General features: G+C 42.3%; 1 protein-coding gene across 1 annotated transcript; it reads left to right on the top strand.

Moving 5' to 3' along the window:
• Nucleotides 1-1,846: 1,846 nt before the first annotated feature.
• LOC308159767 (thyrotropin-releasing hormone receptor) lies at nt 1,847-5,159 on the top strand (the record flags this gene model as incomplete). The annotated part of the gene is made up of 2 exons (XM_080533582.1): nt 1,847-2,575; nt 4,737-5,159. 2 exons carry the CDS (start codon nt 1,847-1,849, stop codon nt 5,157-5,159), a joined length of 1,152 nt encoding a protein of 383 aa, XP_080389708.1.
• Nucleotides 5,160-21,459: the final 16,300 nt, after the last annotated feature.

Below are 21,459 nucleotides of genomic sequence, written 5' to 3' on the forward strand. Positions count from 1 at the left end.
CTGTGTGCTTTAGTGTTGCTTTAGCCTTTATCAAAAACGGGGGAAGTGAGCTTTTTGGATGAGAAACATCCTCTTAAATCAGACTGAACATGGCCGGTTCTGTCCACTGCCCGGTGGAGAGTGTTCTCAATCTCAGATGGTCTCTCAAACGTTCTCACAAGTGGCTCAACATTTTGACATTTCCATTTTTGCCATTTTAGCAGGCATCTCTGTCCAAAGCGACAACAAAAACATTTGTCATCGTAAGAAAAAAAAAGCATAACCTACGCTATGACCAGGGGCCATTGGCAGTTGACAATGCTAGAAGAAGGAAGAATTTACTCATTTTAAATTATTTTAAATGTTATTTTATTATTTATTTATAGTAGAGAAACTGTACGGGGGGGGGGTGTAGTGTGGAGGAGGAGGAGATCTTTAGGAGGGCCAGTACAGATGAACAGATGGGTCTTCAATCTACGGTGGAAAAGATGACGACCGTCCTCTTAATCAGAATGACCGTGGTCGGTTTCTATCTACTGCCCTGGCGGAGGGTTGGAGTGCTCTCGGACGGTCTCGCAAGTGGGTCGTTAGAAGATGATTTGAGAGACCCAGCAGATGAGGCTGGGCTGGGATGGTAATGAGTTTGGCCGCGAGACGACATGACAGATGTCATTACTGGACTTTAACGCTGTCCGCCGCTTCCACTCCATCACCAACCAAGCAGCAGTAAAGGCACTCTTCTTCCCAGAGGACCGAACGGAATCCCATGCCGCAAAGCAATATCACAGTGTGACACTGGACACTGCATGAAATGTGGCGTTGCCCTCCGAGACGTACAATTCACCTTTTATGTGATGAGTTGGGAGATTCAACATCGATATAGGAGATACAGATGCACCAAAATGGCTGGTCTCTTAGCAGGCTCTTTCATGAAAAATAACATTGTTATTTCATTGTGCAATGTGATTTATTTACATCAAATTAAAAAATGGTTATTGTGGTAATCAATCAGGAGTTGATTTGTGGTCTATTTCTGCTGTGGTTAATGGCATGGTTTATCATTATGATGCACAGGAATATCAGTGGACAGGAGTGACAGGGGTGAGTGGATGAAAAAGGCATCACCTAAAAAAAGTCTCCTTGCATAGAATACAGTACTGTGTAGGTAGCGCCGGGAGAGAGAGAGAGGGGGGGGGTATGGAAGAGTGAGAGTGAGGGGAAGAGTATGAGGGAGAGAGAGAGAGAGAAAGAGAGAGAGAGAGAGGACGGAAGAAATTGAGGAGAGGGAGCGGACGAGATAGTGTTTTGATGAGAGTGGTACTGTGGACGACTACAACACATCTGAGGTGACAAATAGGCGGTTATTTTACTCTCTTGATCCCAACTGGACTTCCTGGTGAACCCAAGGAGGAACACTAGTGGTCGTAGAAGCTCAGCCCTTTCCAAACCATGGTAAGATATCTATTTCATTTGTCATTTCTGATCACAGCTCTTTCAGTGTCTTCATCAGCGTGCATGATAGACTAATCGACACAGCCTTTCGTTCACAATAGGCCATACAAAAGGTATATACATATATTTATATATTTTGTGTTATGTGTTAATCAATCAATGCTGTGTCGGAATTATTACTTTGCTGTTTTATTACTTTTAGATAAATAGTTAACTTGACTTTTTTTTTTTAATATATTCTGGACAGGTTTTGTCGTTCTACATTTTCTAAGGATTTCTGCTGAGTGTTCTCCAAAGGGAACTTCAAGGGGGGGAAAGAGGCTGAGACCTGCAGACGTTTATCACAATGGAAAACAATAATCTCACAGCGGCTCAAAGTGTCTGCAACTGTACGCAGACAAACAACTTGACGCTTATGCCTGAGAACCCTCTGGAAGTGCAGGTCATAACCATCTTTCTCTCACTGCTGATATGCGGAGTCGGGATCGCGGGGAACATAATGGTGGTGCTGGTCGTGCTTCGCACCAAGCACATGATGACCCCTACCAACTGCTACCTCGTCAGTCTCGCCATCGCAGACCTGATCGTCCTCCTGGCGGCGGGTTTGCCGAACATCTCCGACGTGGTCGCCTCTTGGATATACGGTTACGCCGGGTGCCTTTGCATAACCTACCTGCAGTACCTGGGCATCAACGTGTCGTCCTGCTCCATCACGGCCTTCACCATCGAGCGCTACATCGCCATCTGCCACTCCATCAAGGCGCAGTTCATCTGCACCGTGTCCCGGGCCAAGAGGATCATCGCCTGCGTGTGGGTCTTCACCTCCCTCTATTGCATCATGTGGTTCCTGTTGGTGGACACGGACGAGACGGTGTACGCCAACGGCGTGGTGGTCAGGTGCGGATACCGCGTGTCGCGCAACCTCTACATGCCCATCTACTTCCTGGACTTCACTTTGTTTTACGTGATCCCGTTGGTGGTGGCCACGGTGCTGTACGGCCTCATCGCCAGGATCCTGTTCATGAGGCCGCTGCAGACGAACGAGAGAGGCGGGGGCGACTCTGTCCACCAGGGGCGCTCTCACAGCAGCGCCGTCAAGGTGTCGGGCAAATCCAACAAGGGCGCAGTGTCGTCAAGAAAACAGGTAGGCTTACATTTACCTCCACATCTACATCTACATCTATATATCTACATCTATATCTACATCTATATCTACATCTAACATCTACATCTACATCAAGGACCCCAATTGAAATAAGCCAGTGGCTTTCTTGGGTTTTTATCCTGTTAGTTGACCTTGTATGTAATATGTACTTTCATGTACCTACTTCTGCAAATCTTCTAATAAAGTTTTCAATCAATCAATCAAAACATCTACATCTACAATTACATTTACATTTACATCTACATTGACATCTACATCTACATTTACATTTACATTTACATTTACATCTACATCTACATTTACATTTAGCAGACACCTTTATCCAAATCAACTTACAACAACTACATGTGTCTAAAGTAAGTGAATCATCTATAAAGAAGTCATCATAAGAAAAATAAATATATGCTCGGACCAGGGGCCATTGGCAGTCACAATGCTATAAGAAGGAAACATTTAGAAATCTTTTATTTATTTTACAGTAGAGAAACAGTACGGGGGGTAGAGGGGATGAAGAGGTCTTAGGAGGGACAGTAAAGGTGTAGCCTTTTCTCTTTTAGTACTTTTTAAAATATTGTTAATATTACTGTATTTACAGTAGAGAAACTGTGGGGATGAAGAGGTCTTGATGGAGAGGCTTGGAGAGGCTTGTGTTTTCACTTTCTCCCTAAGAAGGAGGAGAAACTAGACACCAAACTAAAATGAAACGACTGCATTAGCTAAACAAGTTTACTGATAACATGGGGCCACCACATTCGTAAATGAAAACAGATCGTAGTCATAAAGGACATGAATTGTTTTGATTTACATAATCTCATTCACAAATCTAAAAAGGCACATTTCTTTAGGGAAGGTTCACTCAGTCTCTGCCTGGTTCACGGGCGCTTCCTCCATCCTCCATCCTCCATCCGCCCACCCATGCGTTCATAACCCCCAATAACACCTTTTTATTGATGGGTTAGGGCTAACCACAATGTCTGCTCCGGTTCATGTCAGCACAAAGAACCCTTAATAATTGACCACTCAAATGGGGGCCAAATACACAGTTCCGCCTGACATTAGCGCTTAACAACGGTCCAGTGGGACAGCTTTCGTGTCATCAATTCTTCGAGTGTGGGTGTGTGTGCAGTGCACACCAAGCCTCGGACAGCTAACCTTCACGTGGATTGGTCATGTGGGCGGACCAGTCTTATTATACTCCGAGTGAGGGAGGGTTCAGATGTACACACCCCTCATATAGTGTCTAACGCTGTACTCAAAGTGTTTGGCAACCCTGGTATTATCGCTTGAATATTGTAATTCTGTTTCACCCCATTGTTAGACCGTTGTTTTATTATGACAGCGTAAACATCTGGCATGATTGTAATGTATAGCCCCACCAATTTAGCTGACGCTTTTATCCAAAGCGACTTACTACATTGCAGTGAGTGCATACATTTTTCAGTATATATGTATGGCCCCAGCGGTAATTGAACCTACAACCTAGACTGTCATGACTGTCGGGCATGATTGTAATGTATAGCCCCTCCAATTTAGCTGACGCTTTTATCCAAAGCGACTTACATTGCAGTGAGCGCATACATTCATTTTTCAGTATATATACAACCTAGACTGTCATGACTGTCTGGCATGATTGTAATGTAGCCCACCAATTTAGCTGACGCTTTTTTCCAAAGCGACTTTACATTGCAGTGAGTGCATACATTTTTCAGTATATATACACAGCCCCAGCGGGAATCAAACCCACAACCTAAGCGTTGTTTTTCTTTTCTTTTTTTTCCTGAGTGGGGCAGTCCCACTCATATTTTCTTTTTTCCTTGTGATAGAGATAGTAGAGATATAACAGGAAGGATGGGTGAGAGAGAGAGAAGGGATGACATGCAGGATATGTCCGCAGCCGGAATTGAACCGGGAACCCTGCGGTTACATGGTCAACGCTTAACCCGCTACGCCACCTAAGCGCCCCAACCTAAGCGTTGTTAACACCATGCTCCACCAGCTGAGCCAACAGAAATTACATTTCATCAATCAAATATAAAGCGTCCTTAGCCGTCCTATAAGAATTATTCTGAATGCTTTTGAGAGACTTCTGTTTAGTTTTGTACGGCCTCTTCTCCCCTCTACACACCCACCCGTCCTGTAGGTCACAAAGATGCTCGCCGTGGTGGTGATCCTCTTCGCTCTGCTCTGGATGCCCTACCGGACCCTGGTGGTGGTCAACTCCCTCATGGACCCGCCATACCAGAACACCTGGTTCCTGCTCTTCTGCCGTATGTGCGTCTACATCAACAGCGCCATCAACCCCATCGTCTACAACCTCATGTCTCAGAAGTTCCGCGCCGCCTTCAGGAAGTTGTGTAAGTGCAAAGGTCAGGGTCCGGCGGAGAAGGGGAGCCAGTACAACGTGCCGGTGTATTACAGTGTCACAATGAAGGACGTGTCGCACGAGAGCACGACTGAGCAAGTGACAGAGCTGGACGAGGAGGGCGGCTATAGCAAAGCTGGTAAGAGAGTCAACTTCACAGACAAGTGTGATGACACCGGCACCATGTACAGCATCGCCTGACACAGTGTAAGCTAGCGGCTAGTTTATAGCATGATATGAAGATTGTGAGAACACATTTAGAGAGTTTTTTTTGGGTGTGAAGTGACGTTGAGGTTTGATCAAGTGCATGTGAATAGGTTTACTTCGGATGTACACGGTAATGTACAGTATTTCTATACCGTTTTTTGTCAAAAGTCGAGTCAGTGTTGTTGTAGTTCATTATCGGCTACCACTTCACATTGAATTGCTCATATGCCTGCCTACTATATTAACCCTGTAATTACTCATGCTACAACATTGTGTCAATATTGTGTCAATTACTTACAGTTTGAGTTTTAGTCATTAATATTTGTAATACATGTTACTTTAGTAACACTTTACTTAGTAATAACAAAGGAAATTATTGCACCTTTTTGACATCAGCCTTTACTCACTGTCTTGATTTTTTGGGGGTAATCTGCTACAGCTCATTTAGCTCAGTCCAAGGGGTGTCCAAACCCTGTGTATCTCACCTAATATTTAGGTACAACGTTTAAAATATATAATTTTTGTAAACATTGCAAATTCAAAATGTACCTCAGCTAGCCCATGATTCCATGTATGCCTTATTCGTTAGTCTGTTCCATCCGCCATTTTGTAATAAAACTGTAAAGGAAAGTGTAGGTTTGTTGAATAGGCTAGCCGCTAGGTGCACGATCTCACTACTTCCTGAAAGGCACCTTGCATGAACATATCCTGTCTCACTCTATTGGTTTAATTGATTAATCAGCTGTGCGGTAAACTGTTGGAACACACAGTGCACAGCTGATTAATCAATTAAACCAATACAGTGAGACAGGATATGTTCATGCCAGGTGCCTTTCAGGAAGTAGTGGAGATCGTGCACCTAGCCTATTGCGTGTGGAAACCACTGAGACTATTGTGCCTCCTGCGTTCGCGTACTCTATATGTCTGGATGTCCGTACTCTAAGCATGTAACTACTGTTGTGAAAAATTTGAAGTTGTTTGGAATAACAATGACGTGTTTTGAAAAATATATGGTATAAAGTATTTTCCAATGTGTAATATATAATTTGTGCGCTCCCTTGTTGTAACAACTCATATTTACTCATTTATGTTTTAATTGTGTACACAACATCGCTTTAAAAAGACTTGATTATTTTGTGATTCAATGTTGCAATCAAATTAAAAGGTAACCAAGCAGGATTATCTTGTCTAATTCTAAAATAAGCACCTGTAACAAAAATGACGTGCTGCGAGATCATCATGCGATGTGTTTGTGGCTACGATACCAACTGTTTGCAGAGAACATTTAATATCTGATTATGTCTTACTTAAAGACTTCTCTGAAACTTAAAAGGCGGTTTGGGATTCACCACTGTGCAGCTATCGTATGTGATTGTTTTCAAATGATCTGTTTACGACTCGTCTATATAGGCCTACCTAGGAAATGAACACATGAAGTTTGACAACCATCAATTTCAGCAGCAGCCAGGGAACAGCAAACAGCTGACTTGGCAGGCTATTTCGAAGCACAAAGACATTGACAGGTTACCCCCTGTTCTAGCACCCTGCTAGCCTTTCATCTTCTCTTTAATCCGGGGGTTTGTGTGATTTCACACCAAAGTTTTCAACAATTACGACCTGTCTAGAGTATATTACCCTATTTCCACATACACAGCGTGTCCAAGGTCCATTTGATAAATTGGCCCCTTTCAAATTCTCACAGAAAGCATGCATTTAGCATCAAAAGATTTTATTTATTTTCCATTGTGCCCCCTATCCTCATCCTCCCCCCCCCCCCCACCTCTCACTTGAGTCGGTGTGTTTGACTGTAATGCTGTGGTAAGTAGAGGTTCTATAATGGGCCCTGTCAGATAACAGATTTACACTTTCTGCGCCAGATGCGTGCCAATGACGTGATAGCGCCAAGTATATTCACAGTTCTCTCTCGCAGTCTTCAGTGATTATAGGAACTCATAGAAAATGTGTATATTAATATGTATAGCAATCATTGATTTATATTTTGAACTGCTAACACATTCATATTAATGGTCAGCACCTCTCACAATCCTGCTTCTAAAAATACAAAGTCTACACTTATACGTATACGTTTTTCTCAGGATTCTGGGCATCGACTGAAGAGCTTTCCTAGTCGAAACACTGTAAGGACAATTTCTCTCACCAATGTCGTATTACTTAGAGTGCATTTAGACATTAGCCTTAACATTTGTCTTCTATTATTGGCTACCTCTTGTGCTGCAGTATGGTCGTCGACGACATAGTGTACATTGTATTGTAGCGAACGGGAATCTTCTAGTGTAACTCGCCCCATGCGGGAGTCGAACCCCGACCTCCCACATAACCGACGGCCGCGCTAACCATTAGACCAAGAGAGTTAACTCCCTTGGAGGAGCTGTTAACGGGGCCTCATACAGGATCGTTACACTATCCTCACCGTTCGGGAGAGCGTGCCCTCACGCTTCACTATGTCAAGTCCCTCACGTGGACACGCCTCTCCGATGGCCTTCCTTCCATCCCAACTTCTGACACCAGTGTAACGAACGGGAACCTTCTAGTGTAACTCGCCCCATGCGGGAGTCGAACCCCGACCTCCCACATAACCGACGGCCGCGCTAACCATTAGACCAAGAGAGTTAACTCCCTTGGAGGAGCTGTTAACGGGGCCTCATACAGGATCGTTACAGTATAGACTATCCTAAAACCACGGACCTTGTGACCCGCTTATAAAGGTAAACGTAAAAGATAAACCGATGGTTATGATAATTTTTCTATCTTTATTAACGAGGAAAATAATTACATTTGTTGTTTTCTGTTGATGCTTGTGCGTTCGCCACTATCTTGCTGATGATTCACAAGGCATTCTGGGAGATTTCATATAACACTCCGTTTGTAACTCCGTTGGGAGTATGCCTCTGAAAAAAAACTTAGTTTGGAGGGCCATGTAGCCCTTCCACTTCAAAGACGACAAGGTGCATACTCAAAAATAATGCCCCATGTGGTTTTAGCCCGTCTCTCGTCTCTCAGTCTCTCGGTTCGCTTAATGAAATTTCTGCACGTTTCACCCTGGGGGTCCATCTAAGTGTAATGAGGGAAAGTGTTCTTTCTATCGACTCACCAGATAAGATGATACACAAGTTATGAATTTGACATCAAAACACCGCCAGCAGATTGAGACTGATTAGACTGTGGGATGAGAGAGCTTGAGAGCGAAAGAGAGAGAGAGAGGGGGGGGGGGAAGAGTTCCCTCTATCGATGTTCACCAGATAAGTTCATACGCAAGTTCATACACAAGTTACGAATCTGACATCAAAACACCTCGAGGAAGATGAGCTGATGAGAGGGAAGGAGAGAGAGAAAGCTAAGGAAAGTGTTCTTTCTATCGAAATTCACCAGATAAGATTTGGGTTGATTTGATTTATTAGGATCCCCATTAGCTGATGCAGAGCATCAGTTACTCTATAATGATCATCTAAGCTCATCTAAGATGATTATGAATTTGACGTCAAAACACCTCGAGGGAGAGACAGCAAGAGAGCGAGAGAGAGAGAGGGGGAGAGAGGGAGAGGGAGAGAGAGTGAGAGTGAGAGGGAGAGAGTGAGAGAGAGGATCGATTGTTTTGCTTTCATGAATAATAATAGGGTACTTTATTTAAAATGTTAATATGATGACCAGCAAAAAAAAAAGTATGAATTACCATTACCATTCTCATAGATGAAAACAAAAGGGTGTTGCTTGCTTAAACTGAGCTTCCTTGTGCAACCAACTTGTTTACTTGGCTACATGTCACCAACTGAATAGTACTTACTCCTTGTCCTTACATCTCCATGTCCCACATAATTATTCAGGGCTTATAGATGTGTTATAAATGTTATATATCGATGGCCGAAACGCAAAAACTCCTATCTGCAAATGTTCTGATTCACGGTTCTCACTTTAAATGAAGAACAGCTTCTACCACAGGGCCGTCCAGGCCCTGAACACAGCAAAGACCTAAGTTCTGGGCCCTGGACAGTCTGGACGGATTGATGGCAGCTGCTGGACTGAAAAAATCAGGTGTAGTGCTGAGGCACAAACATGTACATTTCAAGCCTGCAAACTGTGACACTTTAAATAAATGTGAAATAATACTATTGTGCAATATGACAACCCTAGTCATCTATCTGTACAGTATAGTACAGTGGATAGTGTACATAGCCTTTATTTATGTAAACCAGCTCCTTCCCTTCTTGTGATTTTGTTGAAGTTGAACTTTGATGAAGTTTTTTTTTTTCCCTTTCCTAACACCAGGGGAGCCACCCCTCCTAAATTTCGTTGTTTGGTACCTGTACTGTAGCAATGACAATAAAGTCCATCCATTCATTCATTCATTCATTCATTCATTAAATGACGACAACAAGGAAGGCTGCACATGATGGGTCTGTCTGCCCCCCAAAAATGTGAATTTTGCCGATAGGAGGTTTTGCGTTGCGGCCATCGATATGTGGATAAAGTAAATGTAAATGATCACCCTCGCACTCATGGCCATTCTTGGAAATTATTCTTACGCTACTGCACACACTGAGCATTAAGCCTGTTTAGATTGTATACGTGTCGTGAGCCCAGGCCTCTGACAATAGCGCGGCTCTTGTATCATGCTTTTCACTTCACTAAGCCTTCACTAAGTTATTGTTTTGGAGGTAATTTATCCGTCTCTTATCTCTCAAGGGCTCGTGGCCTCTTCAACGGGCTCTATCAAAGGCCCCATCAGAGATGGACAATAGTCGTTCTGTTGTGAGAGGTGAATCATCTGTACGTGGATTTCAGGATCCCCATTGTGCTGCTTTGAAAGAGTCTGCTGCTTTTTTAAAAATGTTCTTGTTGTGTGTTTCGCCTCTCCACAGGGGTGGAAATCAGCGTTTGTCATGCGGTGTATACCTGGCAACCTGAACTTTTCAGATGAGGGTTGGCTCCTACTCAACACTAATGAATATTCAATACAGTGGACCGCAAGGGACGACCCCCACCCCCCACCCCCTCCCTGGTCAGCCAGACAGAGCCTCTCTTTCTAGTCCAACGTAAGACAAGAGAACCTTCCCGTCCTACTACTGCTTGGATGACTCAAAATGGATAAACGTTCCTTCCTTGGCTATGCTGCCTGTTAGTCCTTCGTTAGTAATTTTTTTTTTTTGCTATAACTTAGAATATATTTTTTGCATTGTTTACATTTTGAAATATGAATAGAATAGAATAGACAGCCAAGAGCCAGGTAATGAATAGTGATAATAGATTACGTGAGAGGGACAAACAAATTTTGTATGTGGGTTATATTATACTAAATAAAACAAAAATAGATCAGAACAGTGAATAAAAACATGGAACAAATAAGGTCGGATAGAAAGGAGGGAAAGTGTGTTTTATGGGGGCCTGCCCTGGATGTGCCGTCTCACTAATAGGCTGCTAGACACATTTACATACATTTACATTTTGGGCATTTAGCAGATTCCTTTATCCAAAGCGACTTACATTACAAGAATACATTTGTCTAAGTAAGTGAATCATCCATCCATCCGGCACAGCAAAAGTAATCTATAGAGGCAGGGGCCATTAGCAGCCATAATGCTAGAAGAAGGCAGAATTACGTTTTTATTTTATTTATTAATGTATTTATTTATTTACAGTATTTAATAGAGGAGTGAACAGACTGGTGTCAGTATGCTCCGAGATGCATATTAATAGGTTATGGTATGTTACTAATAATGCTCTCCCTTGCTGGACTAGTATGCAGTAACTGCTGTGTGTAGGTTAACACTAGATAGAACAGCCGTGCCTATTTCACCTACTATTAGCGCCGCCTCTGGGGTCTAATAGACCCCCCCTTTAGAATGGGAATCTGCTACTTACACACAAAGACCACTAGTTGGCGCGTCTTGTAAATTAGCCTGCCTCCTACACATAAAAACGGCAAAAATAGCTTTATACTAGCTTATCCTGATGTGATTTTGAAAATGAGTAAAGATACTGGGTGGTAGAATGCACATATCTAGGAAAAGTCATGAAAGGAGGTCCTGAAATTTGATTGAGTGCAAAGATATTTTTTTAAAATTCACTCACAGGGTCAAATGACCCCATCCATGGCTGTTCTAGTGTTAATGACCCCACCCATGGCTGTTCTAGTTTTAATGACCCCCCCATGGCTGTTCTAGTGTTAATGACCCCACCCTTTCTGTTCTAGTGTTAATGACCCCCCCCCATGGCTGTTCTAGTGTTAAATGACCCCACCCATGGCTGTTCTAGTGTTAATGACCCCACCCATTTCTGTTCTAGTGTTAATGACCCCCCGCCCATGGCTGTTCTAGTGTTCATGACCCCACCCATGGCTGTTCTAGTGTTAATGACCCCACCCATTTCTGTTCTAGTGTTAATGACCCCCCCCCATGGCTGTTCTAGTGTTAAATGACCCCACCCATAGCTGTTCTAGTGTTCATGACCCCACCCATGGCTGTTCTAGTGTTAATGACCCCACCCATGGCTGTTCTAGTGTTAATGACCCCGCCCATGGCTGTTCTAGTGTTAAATGACCCCACCCATGGCTGTTCTAGTGTTAATGACCCCACCCATGGCTGTTCTAGTGTTAATGACCCCACCCATGGCTGTTCTAGTGTTAATGACCCCCCCCATGGCTGTTCTAGTGTTAATGACCCCACCCATGGCTGTTCTAGAGTTAATGACCCCCCCCCATGGCTGTTCTAGTGTTAATGACCCCACCCATGGCTGTTCTGGTGTTAATGACCCCCCCATGGCTGTTCTAGTGTTAATGACCCCACCCATGGCTGTTCTAGTGTTAATGACCCCCCCCCCCCCATGGCTGTTCTAGTGTTAATGACCCCACCCATGGCTGTTCTAGTGTTAATTCCCCCCCCCCATTTCTGTTCTAGTGTTAATGACCCCTCCCCATGGCTGTTCTAGTGTTCATGACCCCATCCATGGCTGTTCTAGTGTTAATGACCCCCCCCATGGCTGTTCTAGTGTTAATGACCCCATCCATGGCTGTTCTAGTGTTAATGACCCCACCCATGGCTGTTCTAGTGTTAATGACCCCACCCATGGCTGTTCTAGTGTTAATGACCCCCCCCATGGCTGTTCTAGTGTTAATGACCCCACCCATGGCTGTTCTAGTGTTAATGACCCCCCCCATGGCTGTTCTAGTGTTCATGACCCCATCCATGGCTGTTCTAGTGTTAATGACCCCCCCCATGGCTGTTCTAGTGTTAATGACCCCACCCATGGCTATTCTAGTGTTAATGACCCCACCCATGGCTGTTCTAGTGTTAATGACCCCATCCATGGCTGTTCTAGTGTTAATGACCCCACCCATGGCTGTTCTAGTGTTAATGTTCCCTATCGGCGAAGGCTGAGCAGCTGAGAGGACAGGGCTAAAGGTCAGAGGTCAGGGCTAAAGGTGTGGCCGGGTGTTCACCTTCTGCAGCCTCACTATTCATCTTATCTGGACAGGCAAGATCTTTTCCGGATATAACGTTAACATTGACTAAATGCCCTCTGGGCTCGTTGTCACATGTCAATGAAACATTATTATGGAAACGGATGGACAAAGTCATTGTTAAAATTAAATTAAATTATTTTAATAATTACCACTCTCACTGGTGAGGACCAACAAAAGATTTAACATAACTACAAAAACAGGGAAGGGTGATGATAATACTAATAGAAAGAACTAAAGAGAAACAAATAACAAAACTGTGCAGACAGGTAAGAAGCCAGGAGTGGTCTCTGGTCTTTTATACTACAGGCCCCAGGTGCAATCAGCACCTGAGAAAAGTAATCCCAGACCCACACCACACAAGACAGACATGGAGACAGACAGAGGGGGTGTTCTCACTAGAACATTTGCTTCACTTGAAACAGAGTTTAGGATAAAGTTCGCTTTGCTCTGCGTCGTTTGGAGCTGTGAGAACGCGCATTCGAAGTAACTCCCGGAGCAAATAGCCGCCGGATGCTCCGCTTGAAAAGGGTGGTTTCGCTTCGGTTACAAACGACGCATCCATCACTTTGTTTGCTTCGCTTCGCTTTTGGTGAGAACGCTGCTCGAGGCAGTCCATAGGAAAACAACAGCGCACGCGTGTTGATCTGGATAAGAGAGGGACAACGGGCAATTCTAAATGTTTCTGACCAATCAGCTACCACGTCTGTTGCTTCGATTGCGTATGTTACTTCGTTTACATGAAGGGCTGTGAGAACGCAAATCAGATAAATAATTTATGCAACAATGTTGCGAACTCATCCACTTGCTCCGGGTCTCGATTCGGACTTTCATGTGAGAACATGACCAGAGTGTGTGTCACACATCACACCGGACCTCTGCAGGCTTCTGAGGTACTTTGAGGTAACTGTCTCATCTGTAACCTGGCAATCCTTTTGAGGATAACTAGTGGTAGTTGCAGTGAAACCTTTGTAGTTCGGTGCTTGACGTGACGTCTCTTTGGTCCTCATGTCAGCCAAATGCAAAGCCTAGAGTCAAAACTAGACCTTGGCAGCTCACTTACGCCGGGTGCACACAGGGCCATTGCGTTGCACCGGAAGTCATTCATCTCAATGGGGCCGTTGCGTTGATCAGTTGCCTTGCTCTGCATTGCGTTTCTTGACCGTCAGGGTGCGGCAATCAGTCAAAAAATATCAGCTTTTTGCATTGCGTTGGATCCGGAAGTAAACCGAAAGTAGTTTCTTGCCCGGAGCTCTCGCCTCAGATTTTAAATCCTCAATTTTGGCCGCCATTGGCTAAAATCTGTAATGTGGCTTTACAAGTGTTAATATGTCAGTTTTTATATGTTTTCAGGCGAGAAAGTAACCATATATATTCACAAAATGTGTCCAGTTTATCAAAATAACCCGTTTATATATCTGATCTGACGTTCTTTTCCCCACTTCTGTGGGAAACTTCGCTAGCAACACGAGTAGAGTTGTTGCGTCTGCATCGCACGTTGAAGTACGTCAAGTCCATCCCAACAGGTTGCTCCAGAACGACGCAACGCAATGGCCCTGTGTGCACCCGGCGTTACGCCTGCACGAATGATGTGACGGAACACTCCTGACTCACCATAAACACCTGTCAAGACAATTTTCCATTATCCTTTTCGTGCCCTGAAATAGACTTTGGATAAAAGACGGTTGTAATTTCTAAACGGTGAAACCAATCTGAAAGAAATAAGACATTAAATGAAAACAGCTGAGCATCTCTGCTTAATTAACCTGCATAGTTATTGTTTAATTTCAAATCCAAACTGTTGTTGGACTACAGAGCTAAAATAAGACAAAATGCTTCCTCTTTCCAATACTTATTGAGGGCACTATATATATTGTGTTTGTTTTGTCTGCACTTCCCACTGCCCACGATGTATCCTCCTAAGTCCTCATCCTAAAAAAGAAATTCTTCTTTGATCTATACATGGACTCAGAGGTTACTGTATTTCAGTGATCCGAGGTCATGAATGCTTTCTTGCTTTTAGCCGCTGCTTTTACTTTTGATATTCCTGCTCCTAATACACTCAAGTATCATGATAGCTTTGATCTGGGTAAAAGCATCCTAATAAAGGGCTCTGTGGGTAGAGGAACAGGACGTTTAGGCAGTGTATTACGAGTTGTTTATTAGCCTAGTATCGACTGAGGAGCCATGGTGAAACCATCTCAAGATGCAGTCTGACGCACATTGAATTGTGACAGGGTCTGGTTCAAAAGTCCTCAAGTAGGGATAGGTCATTTTTCAGTTTGTTTTCCAGATTATGAAAGTGCAGATTGTAACCTTTCAAATGATGTGTCATACATTGAAATCATAGAAAATAGTTGAAGAAGATATGCTTATTTGAATGTTGGTACACCTCAAACCAATACCGGAGAATATAGCTCTGAATCAAAACACACGCAAAACAGCTGCTAATAGTTAGCGGGTAAAAAGAAACATCGCTATGAACCACTTACTGCATGTTTAGCACATCACAACATGCTGATAGAACATTAACATGCTAAAAACACACATAATTACATGGTCAGTCCTTGCTTTTGAACACGTCCTAAAACGTACGTTTGTTTACATGCGTGTCACTTACCCAGTAGCCGATGGCAGACGAGACAGTGAATCAGTGGAAAATTATTTAGTGACCCTAAAACTGTTGTTTGTTATATCAAGTGGGCTATGCAACACTTCAACTTTCGTAATATGCAAAAAAGAATAATAATAAAAATATTGAATACATATACATTTGAGGATTGCCAACATGCGGCCCTTTTTACCAAACCGTGTCACACATGTTTAAACTATTCATATTGTCTTTATTTCTAGCAGAAACAGAATTTTACAAGGGTTACAAGCATCTTGTTTGTAGTTTCCATTGCGTTGCTCTATGGCATGGTATCATATAGACGACATTAAGAGAAGTCCCCCAGTCTTTAGTAGTATAAATTACAGTCATATATCTGGTGATATGACCATGGCATGATGCATCATAATTTGACCAAAGGTGTAAGAAGGCTTGTTGTTCTGCTCTTCATCACAAGGACCACTTTATTCTCTGGGTTTATTAGCATGACAATGTTAATGTGATGTGGGAGTAAAGGAGTGGTTGCTATGAGACCGCTCTAGGTTGATATAGCGCTGGGTCTCTGCTTTTATCCCCTGTCACAGCGTAAAGTAATGGTGTATGTTGCCAGGGCGGTCTGTCGGGCGGTATGCGGCTCCAGACGTTGCTTTCTCGATAAATCACAGAGGTGCAGGTCTCATGCCAGTCCTTAAGCAGAGCACTCGACCATCCATCTCATTAATATTTTCTACCTCATATCTTTGTCACCCACATTTATTGAAAACCAGTGACATTTTTGTCACAGACAGCAGGGTTGGTTGACCATTTTAGTCCCCGCCACCACGTGTTTCAGGAAGATGAATGCTTAATTCTAATTCTAACCCGTTTTACATTTGAACATTTACATTTTTTGGCATTTAGCAGACGCCTTTATCCAATGCGACTCGCGACAAATACATTTCTCTAAGTGAGTGAGTCAACTATCCATCAGTCATCGTAGGGAAAAAGTAATCTACGCCAGGGCCAGAAGAAGATGCTAGAAGAAGAAATATGAAGAAATGCTAGAGGAAGAAATATGAAGAAAAAAACAAACATGTATTACTGCCAGACATGAGCAACGAGGCAAAGGAGTGTGTTAGCAGTGGTTAATGTTAATGATACAGCGTGACTGTTTGATCCATAAAGTATATGAAAGAATGCTCATGCACACACTCTCTCTCCTTCATGATTAGAAACCTGACCATCCATACCTCTTCCACAGTTAACAAAACTTTGAAAGGACATGTATCGTGACTTACATTTTGTGAATCTATACACTTTCCAGTTTGAGTAAAATGTCAATGTCAATTCATGTTCTGGATATACTGTATCCAGAGGTACACAGAGCTCATAAATACAAATGTATTCCATCGACCTGTTCTGGGACACTTTCATATTGCTTCTGACTAAAATATCCTCAGGACAAGCAAGATCCAATTCTGCAACTGGCATAGATAGGCCTACTACATAATATAAATCTCATACATTTATTTTATCATACTTATCATACTGTACACGTGTTGTGCTTTCTTATTATGTGCTACATACAGTATGCCAACGCAGCCATTGTATCTACAGGAATGCAGTCATGTAATGTTGTTTGTGGGTGTATCAGAATCTAACCAGACAAAATCAGGTTGTTTATTGACAGGAAGGAGTTTTGATGGAAGACGGAGGATGTCCTAATATGGACATGGACTGCAAAGGCTTTTGTGAGAGGCCGGCTAGCAATCAGAAGATCGCTGGTTTGATCCCCGCCTCAGGAGGGAGTTGCATGTGCCCTTGAGCAATACACTTAACCTCTAATTGCTCCAGGGGTCGCTGACTATGGCTGACCCTGTGCCTAGAGCAAAAGATACCAAATTGATTGCAAAGCAAGTTGATTGCAAATAAAAGAATAAGAATAAGAATAAGAATAAGTATACACATAATACACATACTTGCATTACATTTGAATGGTGGTATCCCTATGCCATATATTCACACCATTATGCCCCTAGGAGAGAAAAGAAGAACTCACTGTGTCTACTGTCTGTTTCCTCTCAAACTAAGCCTTGCCTAGAGGCAAGTAGCACTGGCCTTATCTTAACAGTCAAAAGTAGGGCAAATGTTAACATAAAATGCAGTTTACAGCACACCCATTGTTACATTGCTGCTCCATTTGATTTAGAGGTCGTCATTTCATAGTTAACTTGTTCCCTATTACTCCAACACTCAGTGCTTAGGCACCATTTTAGATTTCTGGTCTAGAAATGTTAAGAATATGTTTAACCACCTAAATTGCATGGTGAAAAATGAGGCATTGAAGATGATTAATTGTAACAAATAATAATAACAATAATATTGCTATACAAACATTAACAAATGTTTTAATTGACTTACAATCCTAAACAATAGTTATCTAAAAGTCTAACAAAAAATAGCATATAGGCTACAGTGATGCTTGAAAGTATGTTACCCCTTGTGTAACTATAGATATTTTTGTTTTTTTTACCATGAATTCCCTCTAAACCAACATATGGAATTGGTGAATATAAACCTGTTAAGTCAGATAAAAAAGACTGGTTCTGATTAAATAATTATTTCATGGTGATAACTAAAAAAAATCTATAATTGCACAAGGGGTTCACATACTTTCAAGCATCACTGTATAACAGACTGTATCTCCGTCAGTTATAACACTGGGGATTTGAAACCTTGCCAAGGTTTTGCAAAGAAAAAAAAACCCAGACAGCATAATATTCTGCACATACATTTTTTTGAAACTCCAATTAAATTTCAAGTTCCAAAGCTTTTTCTTTCCAATTTAGAACGTGAAGAATACACAGATGTGAGTTTCTTTCTATTGGAACATGACACAGTCTGGTGAAAAGGGCCGCATGTCGTCAATTCTCAGGTCGTGCAAAGGAGCAAAAAGCTTCTTAAAAAATAATAATAATATGTAATGTGTTTTTTTGCATATTATGAAAGTTGAAGTGTTGAAGAGCCGACTCGATATAACAAACAACAGTTTTAGGATCACTAAATACATTTTTTGTGAATTGGATTCACTGTCTCCTCTGGGTAAGTGATACATGGCTTGTAAATAAACCTTCGGTTGTAGTTTACAACCTACTTTTAGGACGTGTTCAAAAGCAAGGACTGTGTGCTCATCTAATTATGTGTAGTTATGTGTTTTTTTAGCATGTTCATGTCCTATCAGCATGTAGTATACCCAAATACCGATGTTTGTATGTATTGAAAAGCCATTGAAAATGAATGTCCTCTTACCGAGGTCGGTGGAATGTCCAACTACCGAATTGGAATTCAATTAACTTCTGCAATTGACATCATTGAAAAGGACTTTGCCAAAAAAGCTGCTGTGCATACAATACAACTAATTGGCTATTTCGATCTCCAAAACTTTAGACAAGACATCTGACTCATCCAATCTGACCACAGCCTTTTTTTTTTTTAATTCATGGAGTCAATACTACTACACTTCCTCCATTGAGCCAGTGAACCATTCAGGTGAAAAACCCCATCGCATTCATAGAGGTGAAATGGTCACATCAATAGAACTCTCAGCTTTACAAACAGTGATGCAATAAATAACCTACCGGCAAGGTCTGGAGAGTTGATTCAATTCAACTTGAGGTTTGATATGTCAGCGAGGAGCACCAGGGTCCATATAGACAGAAATACATTCATTTTCCCTGAGGGCATTTCTCTTGCTGAGGGCATTATGCCCAAATATGATTTGAAACAGCTAGGGGGGCAAACATAGTATGTTAGGCCAAATATCATCTTGGCCAAGTGCAAGCCAAGTACCAAGTGCTTTTATTTTTTCTTTCTTTCTTTTTTTTTAAACGTACTAGAGTACAGTGTACCTTTTGAAGAACTGTTGAGCTAGTGTCCACCAACAACAAAGAAAAAGACACAGTTGAGGAACAGCCTTGTCTGTGTCTGCCCCGACGTGCAACATTTGTTTATACTTTGTTACATACACATATTCTCTCGTGCCAAACTCCACCTTCCTAATGTAGACATTGATATCTGTGTAGAATTGCGTATCTGTGTAATATTGTAAAATCGAACATCTTAATTGTACATCTAAACTATCCCTCCTCCCAAAGACCTCCTCATCCCCACTATGCCCTGTACAGTTTCTCTGCTATAAATAATAATAATTGAATCCTTCTTCTAGTATTGTTGCCAACTGCCAATGGCCCCTGGTCCTTGCATTGATTACCTTTTCTTGTGATGCCTGATGGATAGATGATTCACTTACTTATATCAGACAACATTTGACACATACATTTAATGTATTTGTTGTAAGTCGCTTTGGATAAAGGTGTCTGCTAAATGCCAAAAAATGTCAAATGTAAACATTATGATATGCTGTCAGTGTAAGATTCCACACCAGCACACACTGGTCACTCAATAATAGTATGTTGTACAAACCCTTTTCTATCACAGTTAAGTGAAGGTTTGTCAGCAAAGCTCGGAGGATCATCAAAGATCCAAGCCCCCCCCCAACCACAGTCTGTTTGATGACCAATGCCGTAGCTCGGAGGATCATCAATGATCCAAGCCACCCCAACCACAGTCTGTTTGATGACCAATGCTGTCCAAAAAGGTGAAGCCTCTCTTACACTTGTGTAACAATAAAACTTAAAACTTGAAACTTGAAAGAGCTCAGGACAACCAATATTCTCAGGCTGGTCTATTTCAGTCTCTATTTTCTTGCCCAGCGAGACACACGACAGCATAGATACACTTGAAATCAGATTGTGATCTAAAGCATTTTATTTTTGCTGTGACAGCACCCATTCATATTCAAAACGTCACTGACAGAGGATTCATGTGAAATCAGATGACACTGTCACAGCTTCAGACACTGGAGGTGATTTATCTTCAAAAGATCAAATTCAAACGTATTATTCTGTCACTCAACCGACGGCCGACCGAGGGAGAGCTTAAACTTTTCAGCATCTGTACTATCTGAGGCTATTACGTTTTATTTTTGTCACAAAGCTGTATGGAATTGAATAATATAATAACATTTAGTCTAGATGGAAACAGGGGTCCACCTACACCCCCCTGTATTTTTATGCGCCACCAGTTTTTTCTTGATTCTTGAAGTGTCTATTTTATTTTAAGATTCTGCCAGGTAACAGGCTGAAATAATGTTCCAGAATGGATCTTCAGAATCTTCAGAATGGTAATTCCAGAATTGTCTTCAGATACGTGTGCATTTATCTTATTCGGCTGAACGCATCCAAAACTACCTTTTATAAAGATTCCAATCCTCTAATTTAACACTTGTGATGATATCCAGTCAAATTAATCTCCACTGTGTCAATAATTCCCCTCTATGGAGACTTAACTGTGTATCCTTTTGTTACCATATAAACCCCATATCTCTAAAAGGGTTACAGGGGAGTGCAGGGGTAGTAAAAATCATGTTTTAGCCTTGGAAACATATTTACAGTCCATCATGTCTTCCATATTATGCAGTCTAGACAAGCCACTTTTAACTGCTGGGACACAGTGAAGTGGCAATAATTGTTGTATGGATGTATGACATCCCTCATGGTTATAACTCAGCTGATATGTATTGTATACTAGAAGGGTTGTTGAGTACAATAGTAGTAAAAATCACGCTTAGCCTTGGAAAATATTTTGTGTACAGTCCATCATGGGTTCCATAGATGCAGTCTAGACAGGCTCTTGAAACTTTTGGGACACGGTAAAGTGGCAGTAATTGTTTGTGTGACATCCCTCATTGTTGAAACACAGCTGATATGTATGCTAGAAGGGTTGTTGAGTACAGTGGTAGTAAAGAAAATCATGTTTGGCCTTGGAAAAGACAAAGCACTTGTAACTGTTGGGGCACAGTAAAGTGGCAATAATCGTCAAGGATACCGAGGGTATTGCCAAGGATACCGCCACCCCAGGCTTGGCGCATGCGTATACGTGTGTGTGTGTGTGTCCGTGGGTTCCTCTGGAGGAGCTTTCCCTGTACTGACGTAGGCCGCTGCGAAGGATGAGAGAGAGCCATTGAAGTTAGTACTGGCGTACTGTACAGAGATGTAATTAACCATGTCGGGCGCCTGGGTGGTGTATCTCACTAAGGTGCCACGTAATTGCAGGGTCCCTGGTTCGATTCTGACAATTGCCCTATCCTGCATGTCATCCCTCCTCCTCTC

Source organism: Nansenia antarctica, assembly GCF_963989245.1.
Source record: "Nansenia antarctica genome assembly, chromosome: 6".
NCBI classification, from domain to species: domain Eukaryota; kingdom Metazoa; phylum Chordata; class Actinopteri; order Argentiniformes; family Microstomatidae; genus Nansenia; species Nansenia antarctica.